This window comes from Setaria italica, chromosome III (genome assembly GCF_000263155.2).
Source record: "Setaria italica strain Yugu1 chromosome III, Setaria_italica_v2.0, whole genome shotgun sequence".
Taxonomy (NCBI): Eukaryota; Viridiplantae; Streptophyta; class Magnoliopsida; order Poales; family Poaceae; genus Setaria; species Setaria italica.
In genome coordinates this window covers 10490507-10511663 of record NC_028452.1, presented here as the reverse complement: position 1 = coordinate 10511663, position 21157 = coordinate 10490507, and the positions used below count along the sequence as shown (strand labels likewise).

General features: G+C 46.7%; 3 protein-coding genes across 6 annotated transcripts; all 3 read left to right on the top strand.

The window, feature by feature from the left end:
* The first annotated feature begins 703 nt into the window (after positions 1–703).
* On the top strand, positions 704–3231 carry LOC101773340 (protein N-lysine methyltransferase METTL21A). The gene is made up of 2 exons (XM_004961158.4): positions 704–1446; positions 2857–3231. The coding sequence occupies exon 1, from the start codon at positions 766–768 to the stop codon at positions 1438–1440; it is 675 nt and encodes a 224-aa protein (XP_004961215.1). The 5' UTR covers positions 704–765; the 3' UTR covers positions 1441–1446; positions 2857–3231.
* A 6254-nt stretch (positions 3232–9485) lies between these two features.
* On the top strand, positions 9486–12120 carry LOC101772388 (splicing factor U2af small subunit B). Of its 2 annotated transcripts, XM_012844931.2 has the most exons (3): positions 9486–9690; positions 10270–10848; positions 10955–12120. In XM_012844931.2, exon 3 carries the CDS (start codon positions 10982–10984, stop codon positions 11864–11866), a length of 885 nt encoding a protein of 294 aa, XP_012700385.1. In that variant the 5' UTR covers positions 9486–9690; positions 10270–10848; positions 10955–10981; the 3' UTR covers positions 11867–12120. The 2 variants fall into 2 exon arrangements, with proteins under 2 accessions (XP_012700385.1, XP_004961214.1); XM_004961157.3 differs by lacking the exon at positions 10270–10848.
* Positions 12121–14214: 2094 nt separating this feature from the next.
* On the top strand, positions 14215–21111 carry LOC101771986 (probable E3 ubiquitin-protein ligase ZFP1). 3 transcript variants are annotated; one of them, XM_004961154.2, is made up of 6 exons: positions 14215–14479; positions 17798–18671; positions 18916–19214; positions 19950–20048; positions 20217–20381; positions 20626–21111. In XM_004961154.2, exons 2-6 carry the CDS (start codon positions 17861–17863, stop codon positions 20770–20772), a joined length of 1521 nt encoding a protein of 506 aa, XP_004961211.1. In that variant the 5' UTR covers positions 14215–14479; positions 17798–17860; the 3' UTR covers positions 20773–21111. The 3 variants fall into 3 exon arrangements, with proteins under 3 accessions (XP_004961211.1, XP_022680691.1, XP_022680692.1); XM_022824956.1 differs by lacking the exon at positions 14215–14479 and adding an exon at positions 14500–15559; XM_022824957.1 differs by lacking the exon at positions 14215–14479 and adding an exon at positions 14500–15579.
* The last annotated feature ends 46 nt before the right edge of the window (positions 21112–21157 follow it).

The window sequence follows — 21157 nt, the reverse complement described above, 5'->3', positions numbered from 1 at the left end:
CTGTGACCGGGGAGCCGGCCGCCGCCCGCGTGAAGCTGCCAGCTAGCTTAAAGGCGCCGTCCACCGGCTCGCCGCGCCGTGGATCTGGGGCGGCGTGGGGAGGAGACGAAGGTGGGCGGAAGGGGAGGACCTGCGGGCGGGGATGGCCGGCGAGATGGATGGCCCGGCGCTGCTTGCTTCCGCCGCCGCCCTCCTCCCGAGATCCCATCCCCACGAATTGCGACGGCCCCCAGCGCGGCGGAAGACAGCGTGGGAGCAACGGCCCACGGCGCGGTGTCCTTGACGGCGCAGCATCCCGGCGCGAACCGGCGGTGCGCAACGGGCGGACCGGCGGCGGCGGGCACAGGCGCACAGGGAAGGGAGCGCTGCGCGCGGATCGGGGGAGGAAGATGGGGGCAGCGAAGGAGAGGGGGGCAAACCAGGGGATATGTGAGCTAGGGGACCACTTTTAACACCTTTAGCAAGTTTTAACACCTCCTTCATGTGTTTATGAAAAATGGGGTGTTAAACTTTAACCCAACCCTTTTAACATAATTGTTTGGCTGCCAATATGTTAAAAAAGTGTTAAAAGCGGTGTTAAACTTTAACACCCCTTCCCAAACAGGGCATTCTCTCCTATATGCCTACATGAATGTTCAGGGGCTCGTATTCAATTATAAATTTAACGAGGGCCTCGCACTTAAGATTCTCTCCAAGCCGGCCAAGGCCAAAACCCTTCGCTTCGCTTCGGTGGACTGACGGGCCGGCGGCGGCGGCGGAGAGAAGATGCGATTCACTGCATCTCCGGTGGTGGAGCTTCCGGTGGGCGGAGCGGTGCTGGCGTTCGAGCAGGACAACGACTCCTTCGAGGTGGGCACCTCTGTGTGGCCCTCGTCACTGGTCATCGTCAAGTTCGTCGAGCGCTGCCTCGGCGACCCGGCCCTCCCCTTCGCCGACGTGCTCCGCTTCCCCGGCACTCGGGCCGTGGAGCTCGGCTCCGGATGCGGCCCGGCGGGACTCGGCCTCTCCCGCCTCGGCCTCACCGACCTCGTCCTCACCGACATCGCCGCCGTCCTCCCCGCTCTCCGCCGCAACCTGCGGCGCAATCGCCTCCACCTCCCCCGCGCGCCCCGCCTCGCCCAACTCCACTGGAACTGCCCCGCGCATCTCGCCACGCTAGCCACCCCGCGCCGCTTCGACCTCGTCGTCGCCGCAGACGTGGTCTACGTGCAGGAGTCCGTGCCGCACCTCATCGCGGCCATGGACGCGCTCGCCGACGCCGAGCGCGGCGTGGTGTTGCTCGGCTACCAGATCCGGTCGCCCGAGGCGCACCAGGCGTTCTGGGACTCCGTCCCGTCCGCCTTCCCGGTGATCGAGAAGGTGGCACGGGAGCACCTCGACCCGGATTACGCCTACGAGGAATCCGATGTTTACATACTCCGGAGGAGGCCACGGCAGTGAGGTCAGGTGGTGAGCAATTTGGCCTATTGCTAACAATTTACTCTTGAAGGTTGCTTATTCAGCTCACAAGTTATGAGCTTTTAGTCATGGTCATTGATTAGTGAGGATATGTAACAGAAATCCTATCGCTTTTTCTTGATGATGAGTGGACGCATTGTTTTGGGTTAGTCGACAACTTGACATCTCTATGATGCATTAGATACTCAGATCCCGTTGATAAGAACTCTGCTATAGTACTTTATGGAGAAGTCCTTTATGTGGAGAAGAGCTTGCAGCATTGGTTTGGTTGCAACTTGCAAATGCTATACTTGTATTGTTTGTTGCTGTTGTGTTCAGAGAAGAGTTAAATGGTTTTAAGGATGTTTAATGTTGGGATTATTCTAAGTTTTTCATGTTTGTGGTTGCCTTATGCATTACATTGTGTGATTGACGAGTAAGAATTTAACTTGTACACTAAAGGTCACTAGGCATCTCAATACTCAACATTTGCAGTAAAATCAAACATCTTTTGTGAGTGACTAACCTTGCGTAGTTTTATGCTTTTTTCTGGCTGATTGATGTTTATAGTAAAATCGAACTTCCTGGCTAGCATCTGTTTGACTTCAGCTCCGTCCTGCCTCTAGTATGCAATCCAAACTGAACATGTTGGTAGGGCAGTCTTAACAGCTTATGTTGTTTCAAATAAATATGTGTTATCAAAGATTGGTTGAATCTTGGGAACAGTGGTTTGAATTACTTGTCTCCTGGTAGCCAGATAAGATTAGTAAGACACCATGAGTTCTGATGCAGCAGTGCTTGTAGCACTGCAAGTTCATGTTCTTAATACCATGATAACTAAAAACAATGTGGAATGTAGTCCTTGGATGAGGCTTGAACTGACTAATTCGACGTGAACGTTTTGTTATGTAGAATGTGGAATTTTAAGTGCATCGAGCACTGAATTTGTAATACAACTGACTATATATATCCATGCATATATCTGATGTAATAAAACTACGAACCAATTATTACGCTTATTGGACATGTACATATGTATAATTGCAGACCGCATAGTATCTTGGTGTATCCCTTCACTTAGGGAGTTGAATTGCTCAGATAAAATGTTAGGAGTTTTTTTTTTTTGCATGATGCCACCATAGCGTTTTGTCTTGTGTTTATCTTTTTCTTCAGTTCTGTATCAGTTCGTGCTTGGGCATTAGCATGTGTTTATATTCTCCTTCAGTTCTGTATCTGATCATGCTTGAGCATTAGCATGTCTTGCTTGCCCATATTAGGAGAACTTTATACATTTTTCTGGCGTTCAGCGTTAGGGGTGGCAACTCTGTTGTGTGTAACCGGAGTTATGTCTGACAAAAAGAGTTGATCGTTTATCATCTTCTGATTCTGATTCCGATGCCGTTCTCGTTCTTTTGCCAGTGTTTTATATCATTGCTCGATGGCCCGTCGATATTATCGCCAGTTGTCATGTGTGGTGGTGGCTGAAAGTCTTGAGACTTTCGTCCGTCACTGTTATCGGCTGGGGTGCTCCGCGACTAAAGATCGGAGAGCTAGTGATCCATCTATGCTGCTGGATTTCGATATGGGTGGATTTGTTGTGCATGTGCCTACTTCAGGGCTCGGTGTTATGCCGATGGTGGAAAGTAGTATCATTAACATATATGATATGCGTTTTCAAAAACAATTACGCACATGATATGTTGCCTTGAGAACCCAAAATTTCATCTAGATCGTTGAAAAAGGGTCTGTTTTACTACCCCAAGTAATTTACCTTATTCATTTTGACCCCATGAATAAAACATCGTCTTGATCTATACATCAAATCATTTCAATTAGTTAAACTAGCAAATATGTCCGTACGGCAGCGAGGAGCTCCTCGCCAGTCGGCTGGAGCCGGAAGCCCGGCGGCAGCGGCCGCCCAAATGTTCTCTCCATCCTGATTCCTGAATCAATTTCACACTGGGTGGAGAATCTATAGCGAGTTAGGCGGCCGATCGGCCGGCAAATTTGTTGCTGCTGGATGGATGCATATGCACCCGCGCCGCGACACTGGGTAATCGTGAGATCGACCTGCTGGGGAAGAAGAGGGATGGGCAGAGACGGCGGCGCAACCGTCCGGCGTGAGTAGGACTAGACACTTCCTCACCGAAAACCTACCATCGTACTGACGATTTTTTGATTTTCGGTGTCGGTTTTGATTTTTGGGACGTTCGGTGGTCGGTTTCGGCGTCGATTTTCGAGCACCATCGAAGCGAAGCAACGATAAACCAACTTGGGCCATCAGCTCCTTCTCAAGTCTCTTGAACACGAGTATGCGACACCCAAATGCATGTTGCCCCTGCCTAAGCCTCCTCGATCAGTTCACTTCGGCCTACTACGGGCTACGGCCCAGGGCCACCTCCTCCTAGTTCGGCACCGACGACGGCACTCGACGAGAGGACTGCCACCTCGCGACAAGCGAGTGGCAGGTGGGGCGCCGGCCGCGTAACGCAACCGAGCGGCGGGACGAGGAGGCATCCGCGCAGGCATGAGGCAACCGGCGCATTGCGATTAGAGGCGACGCATGAACGCAGCCTCGTGTGCGTGTTTTGCTTCCTTGTTTAATTCAATTTCCTTGCTTGCTTCTTCCATTTGGTATTTGTGTTATTGTTAAACATGAGTGCGGATTGGGACGAACGAGGAGCGCGGCATGAACCTGAACACAGCACCGACTAAATCAGCAACAAAGATGTTGGTTTCTCTTATGTGCATGCACCGTGCGATAGGGAGGGACGAGCGGAGAGGGAGGCGCGGACGGGGAAAGAAGCTCCCGACGTAAACGAACGTCCCGAAATAACGGAGTCTGAACGGCTGAACCCACATGGAAATCATAACAAATATCCAGCAATTTCTTAATAAATATTTTTCAATAAGTAGTTAATAGAGATATCCTAATATCACTTTCACTGTCATTGGAAGAGTTGCTTTTGTAGTCTCCCAATAATCTCATCCCAATCCAACTACCGTATTGAAAGAGTCACAACTCCTCCTTTAATTAGCGAAAGTTTAGGTGAATTATTGGGTTGTTCCAATAATTATTGGGAAATGGAAAATGTAAAAGCAGACTATTGGAGCATTATTTTCTTATCAACTCTCCTAATATGATTGTTAGATTGGGGAAAGGGAGACCGTTGGAGATGCTCTTAGTCCTTTTGTCAGTGATATTAGATCGGATCAAATCAAAAAATTAAGCAGAAACATTACTATTTTAATAATAATTTAATTTAATAATAGGTAAGATACATTCTCTAACTAGATATATTTTTGTCACTATGTACAAGTTGAATTTTAAGTTCAAAAGAGACATCCTAAGTTGAACAAAATACATTCAGAATGTTTTTTAGCAATAGCTGAAAGTGAAGACTATGAGCGTATAAAACTAAATTAGTCGTATAGTTACACATTTACATGAAAAATAATGGATATTATGTTTTTATAACAAATGGACAAAATAGATTGTTAGGGATAATAAAATGAACATTTTTCCGCATCTTGATGGAGGACAGGCCTGGTGCAGTGGTAAGTTACCCCATCGGGGTCAAAGGTGTCCTGGGTTCAACCCTACTACGTGGGTGTTGCCGCTACTGGGTCTTAGACATTTTTTCCTTCTCCCTCCATCTAAATTTATTTTAGGCCCTTAGGTCTAATCTCAAAGGTTCGTGATCCTTCTTCCTCTTCTTCGCGTGTTCGCAAGATTCTCTAGCACTCCATCACGTCCTTCCTCACTCATCTTCGATGACTCCTGTAATATAGATCCATCGCTGTTTTCTGCTACTAAACTAATTCATCAGTGTCTTACTCCGCTTTATGTGCCATACTAACTTGACATAAAGTAGAATCAGGTGAGTCCTCTTCCTATAGTTAGAGATTATGATTGACATGGGAAGTAAAAAAAAATTGGAGGGAGAGAGAGAGAAATACGAAAACATCATATTATATTACTCTGTTTACAAACTTATCCAAAAATCAGCTTCCTAATAAGATGTTTGAAGACTTGCAAAAACACATGATAAATTATTACGTGCAAATTTTTACACGTTTTATTTGTGTTACAGGTTTTCCTTACAAAGAATGAACAGGAGCGATCAAGGGTTCGTTTAGTTCCTAGGTCAGCTTGCCTGCTTGGTCCAGCCTAACCTATGCAAGCATTGAGGATATTTAATAGGGTGCTACTAGCGCCCGGACATCCGATCCGGGATGCTAGCATTGGACGTTGGGAAGTGAAAAAAAATTCCACCGCAACATGGTCACATTTGCATGCAACATGCAAAAGAATAAAAAAAATTCCGCTGCAACATGGTCACATGTTGCATGCAACATGCAAAAGAATAAAAATTCTGGGAACAAAGTTCTAACACATAAAAGAAGTCCATCGCAACATTTGCCAATGTTCAATCACCGTTTCGTTGGAAAAATTCCTTTAATCCAAAACATCTCGCAACACCTTGTGCAACATCATACATCATCTAATGCAACATCTCGATTTCACAGTTGCAACATCCCGAACCTAAAAATAAAATCATCATCAACTTTCGTAAAAAAAAGTCATCATCAACCATGCAATATAAAAATATTACTGCTGCAACATCTCAAGTTAGATATTGTAACATCAAAAAATCGAATGTACTATAGAACATCTAAAAATCAATCTTGCAACATTAGCGAACACTACGCAAAACATCTCAAAATACCTGATGCAACATTACAAAATTTAGATGCTACGTGAATGGTTGGTGTCCCTCACGTTTGAGTCTTCTTCCTCCTAGAGTATGATAGCTGCCACCATGGATTCTTCCCTAGCCCCACGCCTGCCGACCGCCGCCGCCGTTTGAGGCACGCGCGAAGCACGACGCCATGGAGGTGAAGCCGGCGTCGGCAGCGGAGAGGCTGCTGTCGCTAGACTGGTACGGCAAGGCGGCGAGCCGCGTGCCGGAGAGCGCCATCAGCTCGCTGCGCGCGCTGGCCTGTGGAGCGGCATGCTCAGCGGCGCTAAGACGTGAGTAGGCATAGGATCTGAGTTGCTGTAGAGAATGGGCAAAGCTGGATTTAGTTCATGGCTAGAGAGGCAGAGAATGATTAGAGCTCACAAAAGATGAACAAATGGATAAGAAGCTGGACTAGAGAAAAAGAACGAGTGGCTGAAATAATCAACGGAGGGAGATGTTGGCGGGCCCCGCGTCCGATATTTATCTCCAACGTCGGCCGTGTGGCTCCCAGTATTACCGTATTCAATATTGTCGATCTAGGAAAGTTAATTTAGGCAAAAGAGGTCTTGAGGAGACCTTAGGCCCTGTTTGGGAACCAAGTGCTAAAATTTAGCACAGTGCTAAAGTTTATCACTCTCAAATAGAGGGCTAAAGTTTAGCACCTTAGGATGTTTGGATAGGGTGCTAAACTTTAGCACCTTTGGTGGCAAAAGATAATTATACCCCTTCTTTCCCTCCTCTCCTCTACCCCTCCTCAACTTCTTCCTTCAGTATCCCCCATCTTCGCCGCCTCCCGTCCCCGTCAACTCCTCCTCCTCCTCCTCCTCCTCCATCGATGCCGACGCGTTCATCGGGGCATCCGCGGTCGACGCGGTGTTCTCGGACCTGGAGGGGAAGGCGCGGCGGTAGGGTCCAGATCCGGCAGCCGCCGTCCTCTCCGCCTCCTCGACCGACCCGACTATGCCGCTCAGGGAGGCCCAGATCTACCGCGCGCACAGGCGGGAGGGGTGAGTGCGGAGGTGTGGCCGGCGGAGGAGGCGACGCCGGCAGAGGCAGCGGGGCTGACGGAGGTGGCGTGGCCGGCGGAGAGCGGCGGGGGCACGCAGTGCAGGAGGGAGAAAAGGGGCCGCGGAAGAGAGAGAGAGGAGCAGCAGGGAAAAAAGTGAGCTTGGGATAACTTTTAGCACCCTTTAGCACCCCTTGGGTGTGCTAAAGAAAACGGGGGTGCTAAACTTTATCACACACCTTTTAGCAACTCTGTTTTGGAGCTCAAGTGCTAAAAGGGTGCTAAAAGTGGGGTGCTAAAATTTAGCACCCCCTTCCAAACAGGCCCTTACTTTGTATCTAAACGTTTAGCTGTGTCTCCCCTCGCTTGTAAAGGTAAAGCAGTAACAAGTTAAGCCTTGTTTGGGAGGAAGGGCTAAAATTTAGCCCACTCAAATGAAGAGGCTAAAGTTTAGCACTTGGGGTGTTTGGATGAGGGGCTAAACTTTAGCAACTAGTGTGCAAAATGACCCATGTGCCCTCCGGCGTTGCCCCTCCCGCAACAACTCCCGCAAGGTAAGCAACAGCAGAAGAACCACCGGCAGCAGAAGAAGATGCTGCGGCCGCCCAGGCGGTGCCGTTGCCCACCGCCACCACCACCGCAACCACCACTAGCAACAACACCTCCTTCATGTTGAGGAGGTTGGTGCCCGGCCAGCCCCGTGTGGTAGCTACAGCGCAACAAGTTGCAGCATACCACCATGGAGCAGAAGCAGGCCAGCGCCAAGAAGAAGGCCACCCCCGCCCCGACCGCCACCGCCACCGCCGAAGCCACAAACGCGGGGTGCTCGGAGGGCGCCGCAGAGGAAGGGAACCTGCCGCAGGGGCTGTTCGGGCGTAGAGGCGGTGGGGCCAAGCGAAGGCGGCGGGGCTAGCGAGGCGGAGGCGGCTGGGCCAGGCGGATGGCAGTGGGGGTGCGGTGGGATCAGCGAGGCGGAGGCGAAGTGCTGCGGGATCGGCGAGGTGGAGGCGGAGGCGGCTGGGCTGGTGGTGGGGGTGCGGCGGGATCAACGAGGCGGAGGCGGCGAGGCCGGGCGGATGACGGCGGGGGTGCGGCGGCGGGAAGAGAAAGGGAGCGCGAGGAGGGGGCAACGAGGGAAACTTGGGACAGGGGACCACTTTAGCTCCCTTTAGTCCATTTTAGCATCACTTAGAAAAAGCTAAAGGATATGGGGGATAAAGTTTAGCCCTCCTATTTTAGCCCTCCTGCTTGGGAGCAAAGAGCTAAAATTTAACTAAAATGGGGATGCTAAAGTTTAGCTCCCCTTCCCAAACACCCTCTTAAAATGTAACTTGCGCCTTTTAAGATCTAATTCTCTATATTTGATAATTCTTTCTTAAAATTGTAGAGAGTGTTTTGTCTAGATGATTCGAACTTCCGGAACAAAATCCTACACGGACACGGCAAATTCGTTTCCGTCAATCAAACTTCTAAAAGAAAGTAAGGTCCTTTGTAGTGTTAAAGTTTAGCACTCGTGAGATCGGATGTTTGGATGCTAATTAGAAGTATTAAGCATAAGTTAATTATAAAACTAATTGCACAGATGGAGTCTAATTCGCGAGACGAATATATTAAGCCTAATTAGTCCATGATTTGATAATGTGGTGCTACAGTAACCATTTGCTAATGATAGATTAATTAGGCTTAATAGATTCGTCTCACGAATTAGCACAAGGTTCTACAATTAATTTTATAATTAGCTCATATTTAGTCCTTCTAATTAGCATCCGAAGATTCGATGTGATGAGGACTAAACTTTAGCTCCTAACATCCAAATACTCCGTAAGATATGCTCCATCTTTCCTTACCTTCGTGTAAGCATGATTTTTCCATTTTGTGACACTGCTAAAGTTTAGCACCTAGTTTCCAAACACCCCCTAAGAAACACTAGAAGAAAAACCACAACAAATAGGGGGTGTTTGGGGACACCGTGCTAAACGTTAGCACGTGTCACATCGGATGTTTGGATACTAATTAGAAGTATTAAACATAGTCTAATTACAAAACTAATTGCACAGATGGAGTCTAATTCGCGAGACGAATCTATTAAGCCTAATTAGTTCATGATTTGATAATGTGGTGCTACAGTAACTATTTGTTAATGATAGATTAATTATTAGACTCCATCTGTGCAATTAATTTTGTAATTAGATCATGTTTAGTTCTTTTAATTAGCACCGATCATCCGATGCGACCCTGCTATCGTATCTAAACACCCCCTGAAATAGGCAGATATTTATATATACATACCCCCTTTCTCCAGCTGCCCTAACAATTCGATCCTCTTCCTCGCGACCTCGCGGCGGCGAGGCGACTTCGCTCGACCCCTTTTCCTCGCGGCTCCCTCTTCCCCATCCCGTCGTTGCGGCGGGTGCAGCCATCGATCAACGCCTACTCCCTGATTCCCACCCGTTCACCGCCCCCCCGTTCGTCACAGATCCATCAGGAATCTGTATCGATTTGGTAAGGAAACCGTAGTTTTCTTAGATTAAATTTGCTGGCTATTTTCTGAGCAGTCGAACCCGCAACGTTCTCGATCGGATGAATACTCCAACCATCCGGTTTGTCGCGGATTCGGTTGCTATTTGTAGGAGTAATTGCAAATTGCTTTCCCCAAAATTTTTTGGGTTCAGCTGAACTCCATGCCCCACGAAGCCCGATCTAGGGTTTTGATTGGTGTAACGCATGCTGCCTCCGGTGCTGTTGCTCGTTACAGCTGTGCGGCTGTTGAGTTCTTCATCTTGCAGTGGAGAGCTAGTATGGTGGGCAATTGGCATATGCAGGAGTTGTAGGCTTGTAGCCTGTAGCCCCCCTTTTAGCGGATTGAATTCAGAAAAAGCTCATCTTCTTTGTGATTTGCACCTTTAGCTTGTTAGCAGTTGTAATCGTGTGGCATGGTGACATGCAGATTGCTTGAATTATGAACAAAACAGTAGTCAATTCAGAATATGAATGGATTTTGCTTTTATCGGTGATAGATTTAACTGTGTTTTGGGTCTTTCTTTCGATCAGAGATTAATAATAATCTAAAATGGTGTGCAGCTTAGGTTAAAATCAAATAATATTTTGTCGGGCGGAAAATACAAGGCCTACACCAGAAGGAATAGTGGAATACCCTTGTGCCGCAGACGAAGAGCTGTCTCTCTGTGCAGTTTTTATTTGGTTTATTCTTTTTGCAGTTGCAGGGGGAGAATCAAAACATTATAGTGGAGAAACAATTTCATTTTGCTTACATTTAGTTGATTTGTTGGGCCATTAACCTAGTTGAACACTGTGCAGATTTATATAGGTTAAAAAGTGATCAGTTTACCAGGAGCAAGATCTAGCCCTGATGGGTACTGAAGTAGAGTTATTTTGGTCTTTCTATTCACTCTCTCCTGATATTTAACGTTTTGAGTAAGTGTGCAGATTAGGTCTTAAGAATGGATTGGATTAGGATTTCTTGCAAGGGCATGAGCTTTATAATTTCCAATCACACAGTGGGCTGTACAGGGTTAAATTTACAGGAATACTACTTGTTGGTGATCCTAAATGATGCATATGTTGTGAACCCTGGTTTGTTTTAGCTGCCTGTGTACCTTTTTGTCTACTTAGTCTTGCACACTGACGACCTTTATTGAGGTATTCCTTTATTCCCATGGTTTCTAGATAAGAAAATATGTATAGGCACTCTAGTTCTCCTTATATTGAAGATGTTTCCTGATACTGTTCTTGCTTACACTTGCAGGTTTAGTGTCAGTTAGAGAGCTGAATCATGGCAGAGCACTTGGCTTCGATATTTGGCACTGAGAAGGACAGGGTCAACTGCCCTTTTTATTTCAAGATTGGGGCTTGTCGTCATGGGGATCGCTGCTCCCGTCTGCACAACAGGCCAACCATATCACCAACTCTTGTGCTTGCTAACATGTATCAGCGCCCTGATATGATAACCCCTGGAGTTGATGCTCAAGGCCAACCTATTGATCCTGAGAAGATGCAGGAGCATTTTGAGGACTTCTATGAGGACATCTATGAGGAGTTGGGCAAGTTTGGTGAGATTGAGAACCTGAATGTCTGCGACAACCTTGCTGACCACATGATAGGGAATGTCTATGTCCAGTTCAGGGAGGAAGAACAGGCAGCTGCAGCATACAATGCTCTTCAGGGCCGCTTTTACTCTGGCCGCCCGATAATTGTGGAGTATTCTCCTGTGACCGACTTCCGTGAAGCAACCTGTAGGCAGTTTGAGGAGAACAGCTGCAACCGTGGTGGCTATTGTAATTTCATGCATGTGAAGCAGATTGGCAAAGATCTCAGGAGGAAGCTCTATGGGCGTTCCGCTTCGAGGAAGTACCATGGGAGAAGCCGAAGCCGAAGCCCCCCACCTCAAAGGAGGGGCCATCGTGATCGTGATGACTACCATCGAGACCGTGATGATTACCGCGGTGGTGGTGGTGGTGGACGGGGTAGAGGCAGCAGGCATGACAGGTATGATGATGGAGGTGGCAGAGGCGGCAGGCACGACAGGTATGATGATGGTGGAAGGCGCAGGCATGGTAGCCCACCCCCAAGGCGTGGGAGGAGCCCAGTCAGGGAGAGCAGTGAGGAGCGCAGGGCCAAGATTGAGCAGTGGAACCGTGAACGGGAGGCAAAGCAGTGAGATTTCCGTGGCAAGTGTCTCGAGATGAGCATTTGCTGGAGTTGTTGCTTGGCTCGTCAATTACTGCTATATTCTAAGTAGTTTTGTGTTGGTGATATTCTGCTCGGCTAAATTTGTAATCAGACATGTAAACTTCATTTATTTCTATCTGTATTGCGTTGGATCATTTGCTAGTTTGCTGTCCAAGCTAGCATTGGTGTGAAATCATTTGTGGTGTTAGTGTTATGTCAATTGTGGCCTGTCATTCTGAATCACCATCTGGTTTTTGGCCCTGTGTTAAGTTGCTCCTTTGCTTGCCTGCATGGCCATAGAGATGTGCTGACATTTTGGTCTTTGTAGTTACTTGCAGCAGGTGTAATTCAATTTCGGGGTCTTCTTTTGCTTCCCTGCTCCTTCCTTTGTTGACTTCTGAACCGGTTTAGACTGGGTGTGGAAACACAACGAGCCAGGAGGCAAAGCTGTTGACTTTGGACTTCATACGCGGTGCAGAGCCTAGAGCTCGAAAGCAGGATGCACATTCCCTGATGTGGCCCCTCTCCTGCATAGTGCATTGCTTTCACGTGCCTGGCTTTGAGCTGGATCGGCGGCTTGGGCTCACCGCTCGTGGAGGAAGAAGATTCTTCTGTTGGCATCTTCCACCGTACCGGGAATATCCTGCTCCACAGTCGATGCTCGATACTCTTTTGCCGCAGTTTCGCTCGTTCATTCTCTGGCGCTGGCGCTGCTTCAAGTTCGGACCAGGGAAACCGCGTAAACAGAGCTTAAAACAAATCGAAAGCACGTGATGGCGTGAATGGCGGTCGGCCGGTCGATGCGCGCTCGGCCGCGTGTTAGTGTTACACGGCCTCATGATCTTCCCGGCGGGGCGCGGCAAAAGCAAAACCAGGCGCCGAGGCCTGCGCTGCGGTTTGGCACATCGCCTACGACGACCACCCGTTTGACGAGCTGGTGCGGTGGCCATGTGCCGCCCGAGGCCGTTGGCTTCGGGTGACGACGAGCGTTCCCCCGTGCCGTTGCGTGCCACGGCAAACAGGAGGATGCATGCCCCGGCCCGGGGCTTTGAACTTGAAGCTTGAAACAAGATGCGCTAACCCCCCTAGTCCCTTGAGCTTTGGCCCTTGCACACTTGCGCTTTATCCGGAAGAGGTGTCCCTTCTCTTGTCATCATTCGCCTGAGCGGCACGCTAACGCTAACAGTGACCTGACGTAGACGATATCTGGCCCAACGCACTGGCGAGCACGCAATGATTCGAGGACCAGCTCGCTCACATCGTCGATAATCAAACAGCTCACGATCCGTAAAACAAAAGGCGTCAGCAACGATCTCGGGTTCATGTTCATCCGATGATCCACTCTGCCCCCAGGCTCTCTGACGTGGACGTCGAGGGGGACTGAGACCGGGTGACTGACAAGCCGAGCAGCGTCTCTGTGCGACTGTGTCTGTGGGTGTCAAATGGACGGGTACCGAATTGATAAAGCGTACGTACGTCTTTGCAGGAGCCACTCGCAGAATGGCAGCGACGGAAGACTGGCGTCGATATCCGGATGGAGGTGTCGCGATCACCGGAATGCCTTTCTGCGAGGTGGATGCGACACAACGACATAGCAAAGCGCGAACAATAAGCTTTGCTGTTAAACTAATAAGTCGAGCAATAATTGTGCCGAGGAGAGCCGAAGGGAGCTGCGACCTGCCGCCATCTCGGTCGTTTTAACTTTTCTTTTCTAAATTCATAAATACTATTATAAATACTATTATGCATCTAGATATAGTGTGTGAACAGGTGCATATGAATATAAAATTTTTTACCATCTCATGATCGGCGAGATCGCGACCCTATCCTATCCATCAGCAGACACACAGGAACGGAAGAACCTTTTTCTTTTGGTCAAAAGCGTTAGCTGGTTAAGAACGAGACGCAATCGCACGTCGATGAGTATGAGATGATCCAGGTAACGCAAGCATATGGAAACAAAAATCACGTTTTTGACAAGGCTAAATGCCTGAAAACAGAAAAGCTGTAGGACAGAGACAAAACAGGGGACGTACAGATATCCTTTGACACAGGAATAGAGATAAACAGATAAGCATAGTCCTAAAGAAAGATAACAGCAGCGCTGGCCGAGAGAGGCCCGCCCGAGAGACCCGATCGAGGGAACTCGGAAGCCAGCACGAAACCGCCCCATCCAAAGGAGCCGAGAGGAAAACGTGGAGCTAGTGGTAAAACGAGGGGAGAAAAAAAGGGGCAGAGCCGCAGAGGGCAGGGACGACGCGGCCGCAGATGATTCGCTGTGAATTACCGCACATTTTGTCCAAAAATCGTTAAAAAGCAAGAGAGCGTCCCCTGCCCCCTCGGTCGATTTCTTTCTCTCCCCCTTCCGTTCCCGAAAAGCTCCCCGTGCTTATAAATACGCGGCTCACCCCGTCCCGTCGCCCCCTTCCGATCGATCGATCCCCACCCCCCGGATACCACGGCCACCGCCTCCACCAACCGATTCCGTTCCGCGCCCCCCTCCCCCGACCCCGAGGGCCGAGGCTCTAACCGAGGCGAAGGCTCCCCGGCCCGCGGATTCCCGCAGCTCCCTGCGCCGATCGCGACCCGCCCCGGCCCCGAGGTGAGGCTCCCCGAATCCTTCCAGCGAGGTTGTGTTCCCTTCCCTCGTCGAATTGTCCTGGGCGGGCGGGGGAACTTGCTCTGCTTCTCGGTGTCACTGTGCCCCCGCGAGCGATTGGACCCCCCGGGCGCCGCGATTCGGGCCGCGATTGGGCGCTGGGGGGCGCAGTTTGCTCGGAGCTGTGAGGGAGGGGGTTTCGTTCTACCGCCTTGGTGCGCCTTTGGTTTGGGCCGGGGGCCGGCATTCCTGCTGCGGTCTCCGCGGGAAGCTACTGGGTCGGTGTTCAGCTGGCTCGCGGGGTTTGTTTCCCCGACGGGTTTTGTGGTGTAGCTGCACGATCGATCGATTGAGGCAGCCGAGCTCATTTCGGAGTTCAGACTGTGGACTGTGGAGCTACGGGGTCAGCATTGTCGTCGGTGATTCGGTTGTGGAATTTGACTTGTGGTGGATCGAGGACGTATATGGTTTGAAATTTGTACCATGGAGTATGGTTTTCCATTTGGGCCGGCTGTACAGATTGGAAACTCGCCTAACCAATCACCATAAGCTTTTGGTAGGCGCAGAGAGTTTTACTTGGGAATGAGAAACTCTTAGTTGAATGGGGTTGGGAGATAGCTATGGCAGTTCTCGGCATGATCATAGCTGATTAGTGATGAGATATGGTTCTAACAATTAGGGAATAATTTGGAGTTTTAACAGTTCTATCCAAATTTTGGTTTGGTTGGAAGAATTTGGTTCTAGTTCGTTCTTCATTTTGTTCTTTAAATTCGGTATTTCCAGTTAGTCACTACTGGGCCTTGGGATTTTGCAGTTGCATGCATTTTGGGTCTAGGTAGTTTATGGTACGGTTGTGGTGCTTTAAATTGTTTTTTTTTTTTTTTGCTTTGGTTGTTGTGATGCAACGTGAGCTATGGAATAAGAGCATGAATGGGTAGAGAGGAACAAAGCAACACCAAGAGAGAGGCTAACATGGCAGTGGAGAAAGTAGATAAAATGTGCTAGACTGCTAAATTTGTCGACCCCTCATCTCAAATAGAAGCCTCTAATCTTCTCAGACAAGGAAGGTGACAACAAAATAAGGCAAGTTGTCAATAAAATGGGTAATTGATCAATTTATTCCTAACCTTGGGATCTGCATTGCTGTTGCATTGTAATATTCGTGAGTTGTCATAACTTCTTCTGCTGCTTACTTTTCGCCCACTTTGCTGCTTGGACATATGCTCATAAGTACTACTCTCCTAGTAAAATAACTTACTCTCAAGCTTTGCGGTGGTGGACATGGTAGTGCTATGGTGCTGAGAAGTTATGATGTCCATGCAACACTGCACGAGAGAAACCACCCCCCAAAAAAAGAAGTGTTGCTCAAACAGTACTCGTTGACTCCTCTCTCTCTCATATATTTCCAGTCCTCCTTTGGCAAGCTCGACGAAAAGGAAACTTAGGCCAGCTGATTACATTATTATTTCCATTGTGTCATGTTGTTTGTTTGTAGGAGAGATGAGTGAACCAATCCTGTTAGGTGAAAACATTCAATGGCTAAACTTTTCTTCTTCTTTTTTCCATCCTACCACTGCAATGCATTGCAAGCTTGATACCCTCTGTTAGAATGTTATTTTTTAGTGTTCCCATGCTACCTTCTGCACCCACGCATGAATTTCTGTTTAGCAACTGTTTAAGTTCTTATGGACTGTACTGCATCATCTCTCAATATGTGTTTGAAGCCTGAGATTTTGTTCACCTAGCAATTCTTGTTCATTAGTCAAGATTGTAGTAGTCGTCATGCATCATGACCTAGTCTCCACAAGGCATCATACCCAGGCTTACTAATTGACATCGTAACAGGACTGTTAGCTACTCCCTCCGTCCCAAATTACTATTCGTTTTGGCTTTTCTAGATGCATCACTTTTGCTATGCACCTACGTATATACTTATGTCTAGATACATATCAAAAGTGATGTATCTAGGAAAGCCAAAACAAATAGTAATTTGGGACGGAGGGAGTATGTGTGAGGCTTAGTAGTTGATGGCATGGAGATTTGAAAAAAAAGAAAGAAAGAAAGCAGTTACTGTTCAACCAGGTAGCTGTACAGTAGGCTTTAGAAAATTGCTCCAATTACATGTTGCAAGATTGGTCAGCACTTATTATCGACTGATGGTAGTAACCATTATACCAAGTGATTCCGACTATGGGTACATCTAGAGTTGCAGAGTTGTGGTTGCAGATGGTGGCTAACCAAATGGCTGCCCGGGTTTGAATGTCGAAGTGCCTTATTGAAGCCATTTAGTCCTTCTTTCTTATCTTGCCACACCATACACTACACTGGCATTAGATTTGAACTCCTGCCTAATGTTAAATTAATATTGCCAGTCAATATCAACCACATGGTTGTCACTTGCTCACACATGGTCATTAGACCGAACGTGGCCCAGAGTCCAATACGGCTAGACTATGGTGTGTGTGTGTCTTTGCCCGGTGTAAATTCTCACTGCCTCTGTTGCTCCTGACTCCAATGTTATTCCAAGACTGCGGCAGCAGGAGTAATGCTTAGGCGGCACGCTATCTTGCACCCCTGGTAGACCCCTTGGTGCAGAAGGGCATAGATTAATGCAATATTTCCACAAGTGGCATAAACTTTTCTGTTTGTTTTGCCAAGTCTTCTATTCCTCCTTCCTGGTTGACATGTAAATAGTGCAGTAAATGTTCAACGTTATTGCCTACCTGGTAGGAAGTTACATTGTTTCTTTGTTTCTTAACATAACTACCTACATGGTCACCTGTGAGCAAATAAATGAGTAACTCAATAATGCATAGCTGTAACTTGATATGTTCTGTCATAAGTGTGGCCCCATTGGCGTCGAAAATTGCCCATCAAATGCAATCTTCATAGTGTGGGTTATCAGGATATGATGCATAGCCTTTTATAGAGCTGGTTTGGTCTGTCATTTAAGATGCAACACCATCTGCAGCATTTCCATTTGAACAAATCATACTAGAGAAGATCCACATCGAACCAAAATCTGATACAAAATAATGTATATGAGCTAAATTAGGTCAGCTAATCTAGTAAGTGGGTACCTTGTATTTCAACCGCTATTGTAGCTGCTACAGTGTCACGCTATAGTTGTGTTGTGCCGCTGCCGCTGTTAATCAGCCTTGCACCTATGATGCTATGAGCCCATGACCTGTTACTGGACATTTTAGTTACGATTTTGCTATTGATTATTTAATGCTTTGAACATGCTTCCGTTGCATTTTACATCTCTACTTACCAAGGTTAGATTGAATGCTGACCATCTTTGAACATTCTTATATGCAGGGAGAGGTGATGATAAAGGATAATTACTAACCAAACTTGCTGTAATTTTCCTTAAGGAACATCATGTCGCATAGAAATATGGTCTGGACACATCAGTCTGTTAATCCTGGATGGGAGCAAGTACATGTCCAAGTTCAAACTGAAAGTTCCTATTATGGAGGTCCTGGAAGTGATCCGTCCAACCTGGGTGTGCAAGTTGCTGTTGGAGTTCCAGGAAGTACTGCTAATGTCGGTATCTGTGATCTGCGGAATCATGAGCACCAGCATGTTCATAATTCATACCCACATGCTGGTGTTGCTTCAAGTTTTGTCTTCCCAACTACTGTGTACAACCCTAGCATGGCAACAGCAGCTGTGAGCGTATATGTTCCTCAGACTCAAAGCTTTGGACTGGGCAATGCGCAACCACCATCTTTATATCATTCCACAGGAACTATTGATGAGAGTAGCAGCAGTGTCAATTTTGGTGATGGTGCTAGTGGATTCATCAAAAGAAAAAATGCAATGGTGGCTGGTAACCATCATTTTTTTCATGGATTTGCAGGCTCAAGTTCATCTGCTCATGTGCCTCAGAATCCTGCATATGGGCCATGGAATGCTTCGTTTCAATCAAATTGTTTTCCCAATTCTGCAGCTTCAAACCCACCAGAGTACCGCAGTAACAATGGCTGGCTATTCTTAGAAGGATCTTCTGCAGATGTTCCTAGCAGTTTCAGTTCAATGGCTGCTCGTCCAGAGTTGGTACCTCATGGTAACTATGTGTTTCCAGCCTGTCACATGAGCCAGTGCAATACGTGGATTCCACAGGCTGCAAATGGTGTTGCTCATGGAGTACCACAATGGGGATATATGAATGCAGTGGCCAATCCTCCAGGTATGTAAACCTTCTGAATGAAGATAAATTGATCTGATGTTTTGCTGAATGATGAATTAAGGGACCATTTCATTGTTTACTGTTTTTTTAGATTTGACAAAGTCAAATTACTATTTTTGTTAGCTTTGCTAGTATGTTTAGCAGTAAATTTCTTCTGTCATGAACTGTCTGGCCATAAAATCGAAATCTTTGAGTGTGAGATACTTGGCAACACTTGATTTTAACAGGCATTGTTGTTCATCAGGGACCACAGACATGCCGAGTGGAAATATTCAAGCTGGCCATTCTTCTATTCATGGGCCTCTACCTCATTTCTGCCAGAATTCTTTGCATACTATGCAAGTACCTCAAATACAAGTACCCCATCAGCAGTTCCTCAGTAACAATGTGGTGCATGGTTTAAATCCTTCTGCCGCAGGCCTTCCATTAGATCCAAGAATGCTGGCTCTCCCATTCAATTCTGAGCACACTTTTGGGCATCCAATGCATCCACCTCTTGCAAACCAAGTTAACAATGGGGTTTTAAGAATTCTGCCATATCAGGTAGCCTCATATTTCCAAATTTTACCCCTAAATTACTTGCATAGTTGCATGTATCTACTAATGACATGCTGGATGCTGGAAAATATGTCTTGTTGAATATTTTATGTGTCCACTGCAGTCTTATCTTTCTTGGTAATCATGTAAACTTGCATTACAGTTCATATTTTCCATTTGGGCCTGTGTTGTCTATCGTGCTTCATACTCATTCTCGAAGCACAATTCATTTTTATATAAATAAAAAATAAACCAGGAGGCACGACAAATATAATCGATGTCAGAATTTTGCTGCTGATGTTCCCTTCATAGTCATGGAAGCCTTGTAGCCCTTCTTCATTGACATACTTCATAATGTTGGCCATCAAGTTCCAGAAATTTTGTTCCCTGACTTTTTAAATTTGGTACATTACACTTAAGGGAAACACATAGCCATCATATCACAATGTATCTCTTCACTGCATTCATGGTTGCTTGAATAACTTGCATTAATTATTGTCTGAAAATCCCTTTCTTTTTGCTAAGATTTATAATATGTTTGTTTTATTGCCGTGATATGTGAATCTCTAATCCCAGCTACCTGCTAGCCTAAACTAGAAAGATGTATGCAATACAAAGTTACAAACGTTGTCACTGCCATGATGTTACAGCCTATCTGCAATATCTGCATAACTAAACATGCTCCCCGTGAATGATTCCTATTTCATACAGCTATCTCAATTAATTGCTGCATCGGTGCAGAATGCTACAGTGATGGATCGATCAAGGATACATGAAGCAGGACATGTTATTGATGAACATAGAGACATGCGTCTGGATGTGGATAACATGACTTATGAGGTATGCATCTCTTTGGGCTTGTGAATTCCTTATGTGCCTTTTTTCTGAACATGTGCATAACATGACTTATGAGGTATGCATCTCTTTTGGGCTTGTGAATTCCTTATGTGCCTTTATTCTGAGCATGTGCGTATCTGATTAAATTATTTTTCTTTGCATATTCTGCAGGAGCTTGTAGCGTTGGAAGAGCAGATAGGCGATGTCAATACTGGTTTGACAGAAAGTTACATCCAAGAGAACTTGAGGTCAACTTTCTATGTTCCAGGAGCAGCTGGCGTGTCTGATCAGTTTTCTGAGCTTTCTTTGGAGAATGATGCTTGCATAATATGCCAGGTTAACATCTTGCCATGTTCACATGTGAATGATAATATGTTGACTTTCTTAATCATTAACCAGCTACCTGGTACATGACAGATTCCACCGTTGCACATTATCATAGTATAAATGACTTGTACCTCATGAGTTTTAGAAGTACTAAATTACTGATAACAGTCAACCCATCATGTTCGGCATTTACTCAAGGTAACCAAATGCATGCTTTCTTGTTGTCAGGGATAATTCGGTTCATGTTTTGCAGGATGAGTATGAAGCTAAAGAACTTATAGGGATCCTTGAATGTGGCCACAAGTACCATGCCACGTGCATAAAGCAATGGTTGATGATGAAGAACCTCTGCCCCATCTGCAAGACAACAGCGTTGTCATCAGATAGGAGGAATGGATGACCGTCGCCAATAACATTATTGGTTATTTACCGCGAGCAAAATTAGCTCGATTTTGTATATAGACACGGTGGCCTGCTTGTATTTGCGTCCCCTTTGCTGTGGACATAAACTGAGCTTCCGAAAACTGTACAGACATTTTGTAGGATAATTTAGGCGTTAAACAGCCCCCATGGTGTGTAAAACTCCCCCATGATGGCCTTGCTAGATGATCCCTTCTACTGTACATTGTATTTATCTTTACTTTTCTTTTCTTTTCAAAAAAAGAAAAGCACGAGAAACGTGTTAGTTCTGTACATTCTGGAATTGAAAGAACGAAAAGATTTCGTCGCTTATGGAGCATTCTCTAAAGCTTTATGAAATTTGAGTCTTAGCAGACGCTAGTACC

Excerpts from the sequence above, each read along its gene's own strand:
- LOC101773340 (XM_004961158.4), top strand. The coding sequence starts at position 766 with ATGCGATTCACTGCATCTCCGGTGGTGGAGCTTCCGGTGGGCGGAGCG.
- LOC101772388 (XM_004961157.3), top strand. The coding sequence starts at position 10,982 with ATGGCAGAGCACTTGGCTTCGATATTTGGCACTGAGAAGGACAGGGTC.
- LOC101771986 (XM_004961154.2), top strand. The coding sequence starts at position 17,861 with ATGTCGCATAGAAATATGGTCTGGACACATCAGTCTGTTAATCCTGGA. Across the intron at positions 19,215-19,949 it reads TAAGAATTCTGCCATATCAG|AATGCTACAGTGATGGATCG; the intron begins GTAGCCTCATAT and ends GCATCGGTGCAG. Across the intron at positions 20,049-20,216 it reads TGGATAACATGACTTATGAG|GAGCTTGTAGCGTTGGAAGA; the intron begins GTATGCATCTCT and ends CATATTCTGCAG.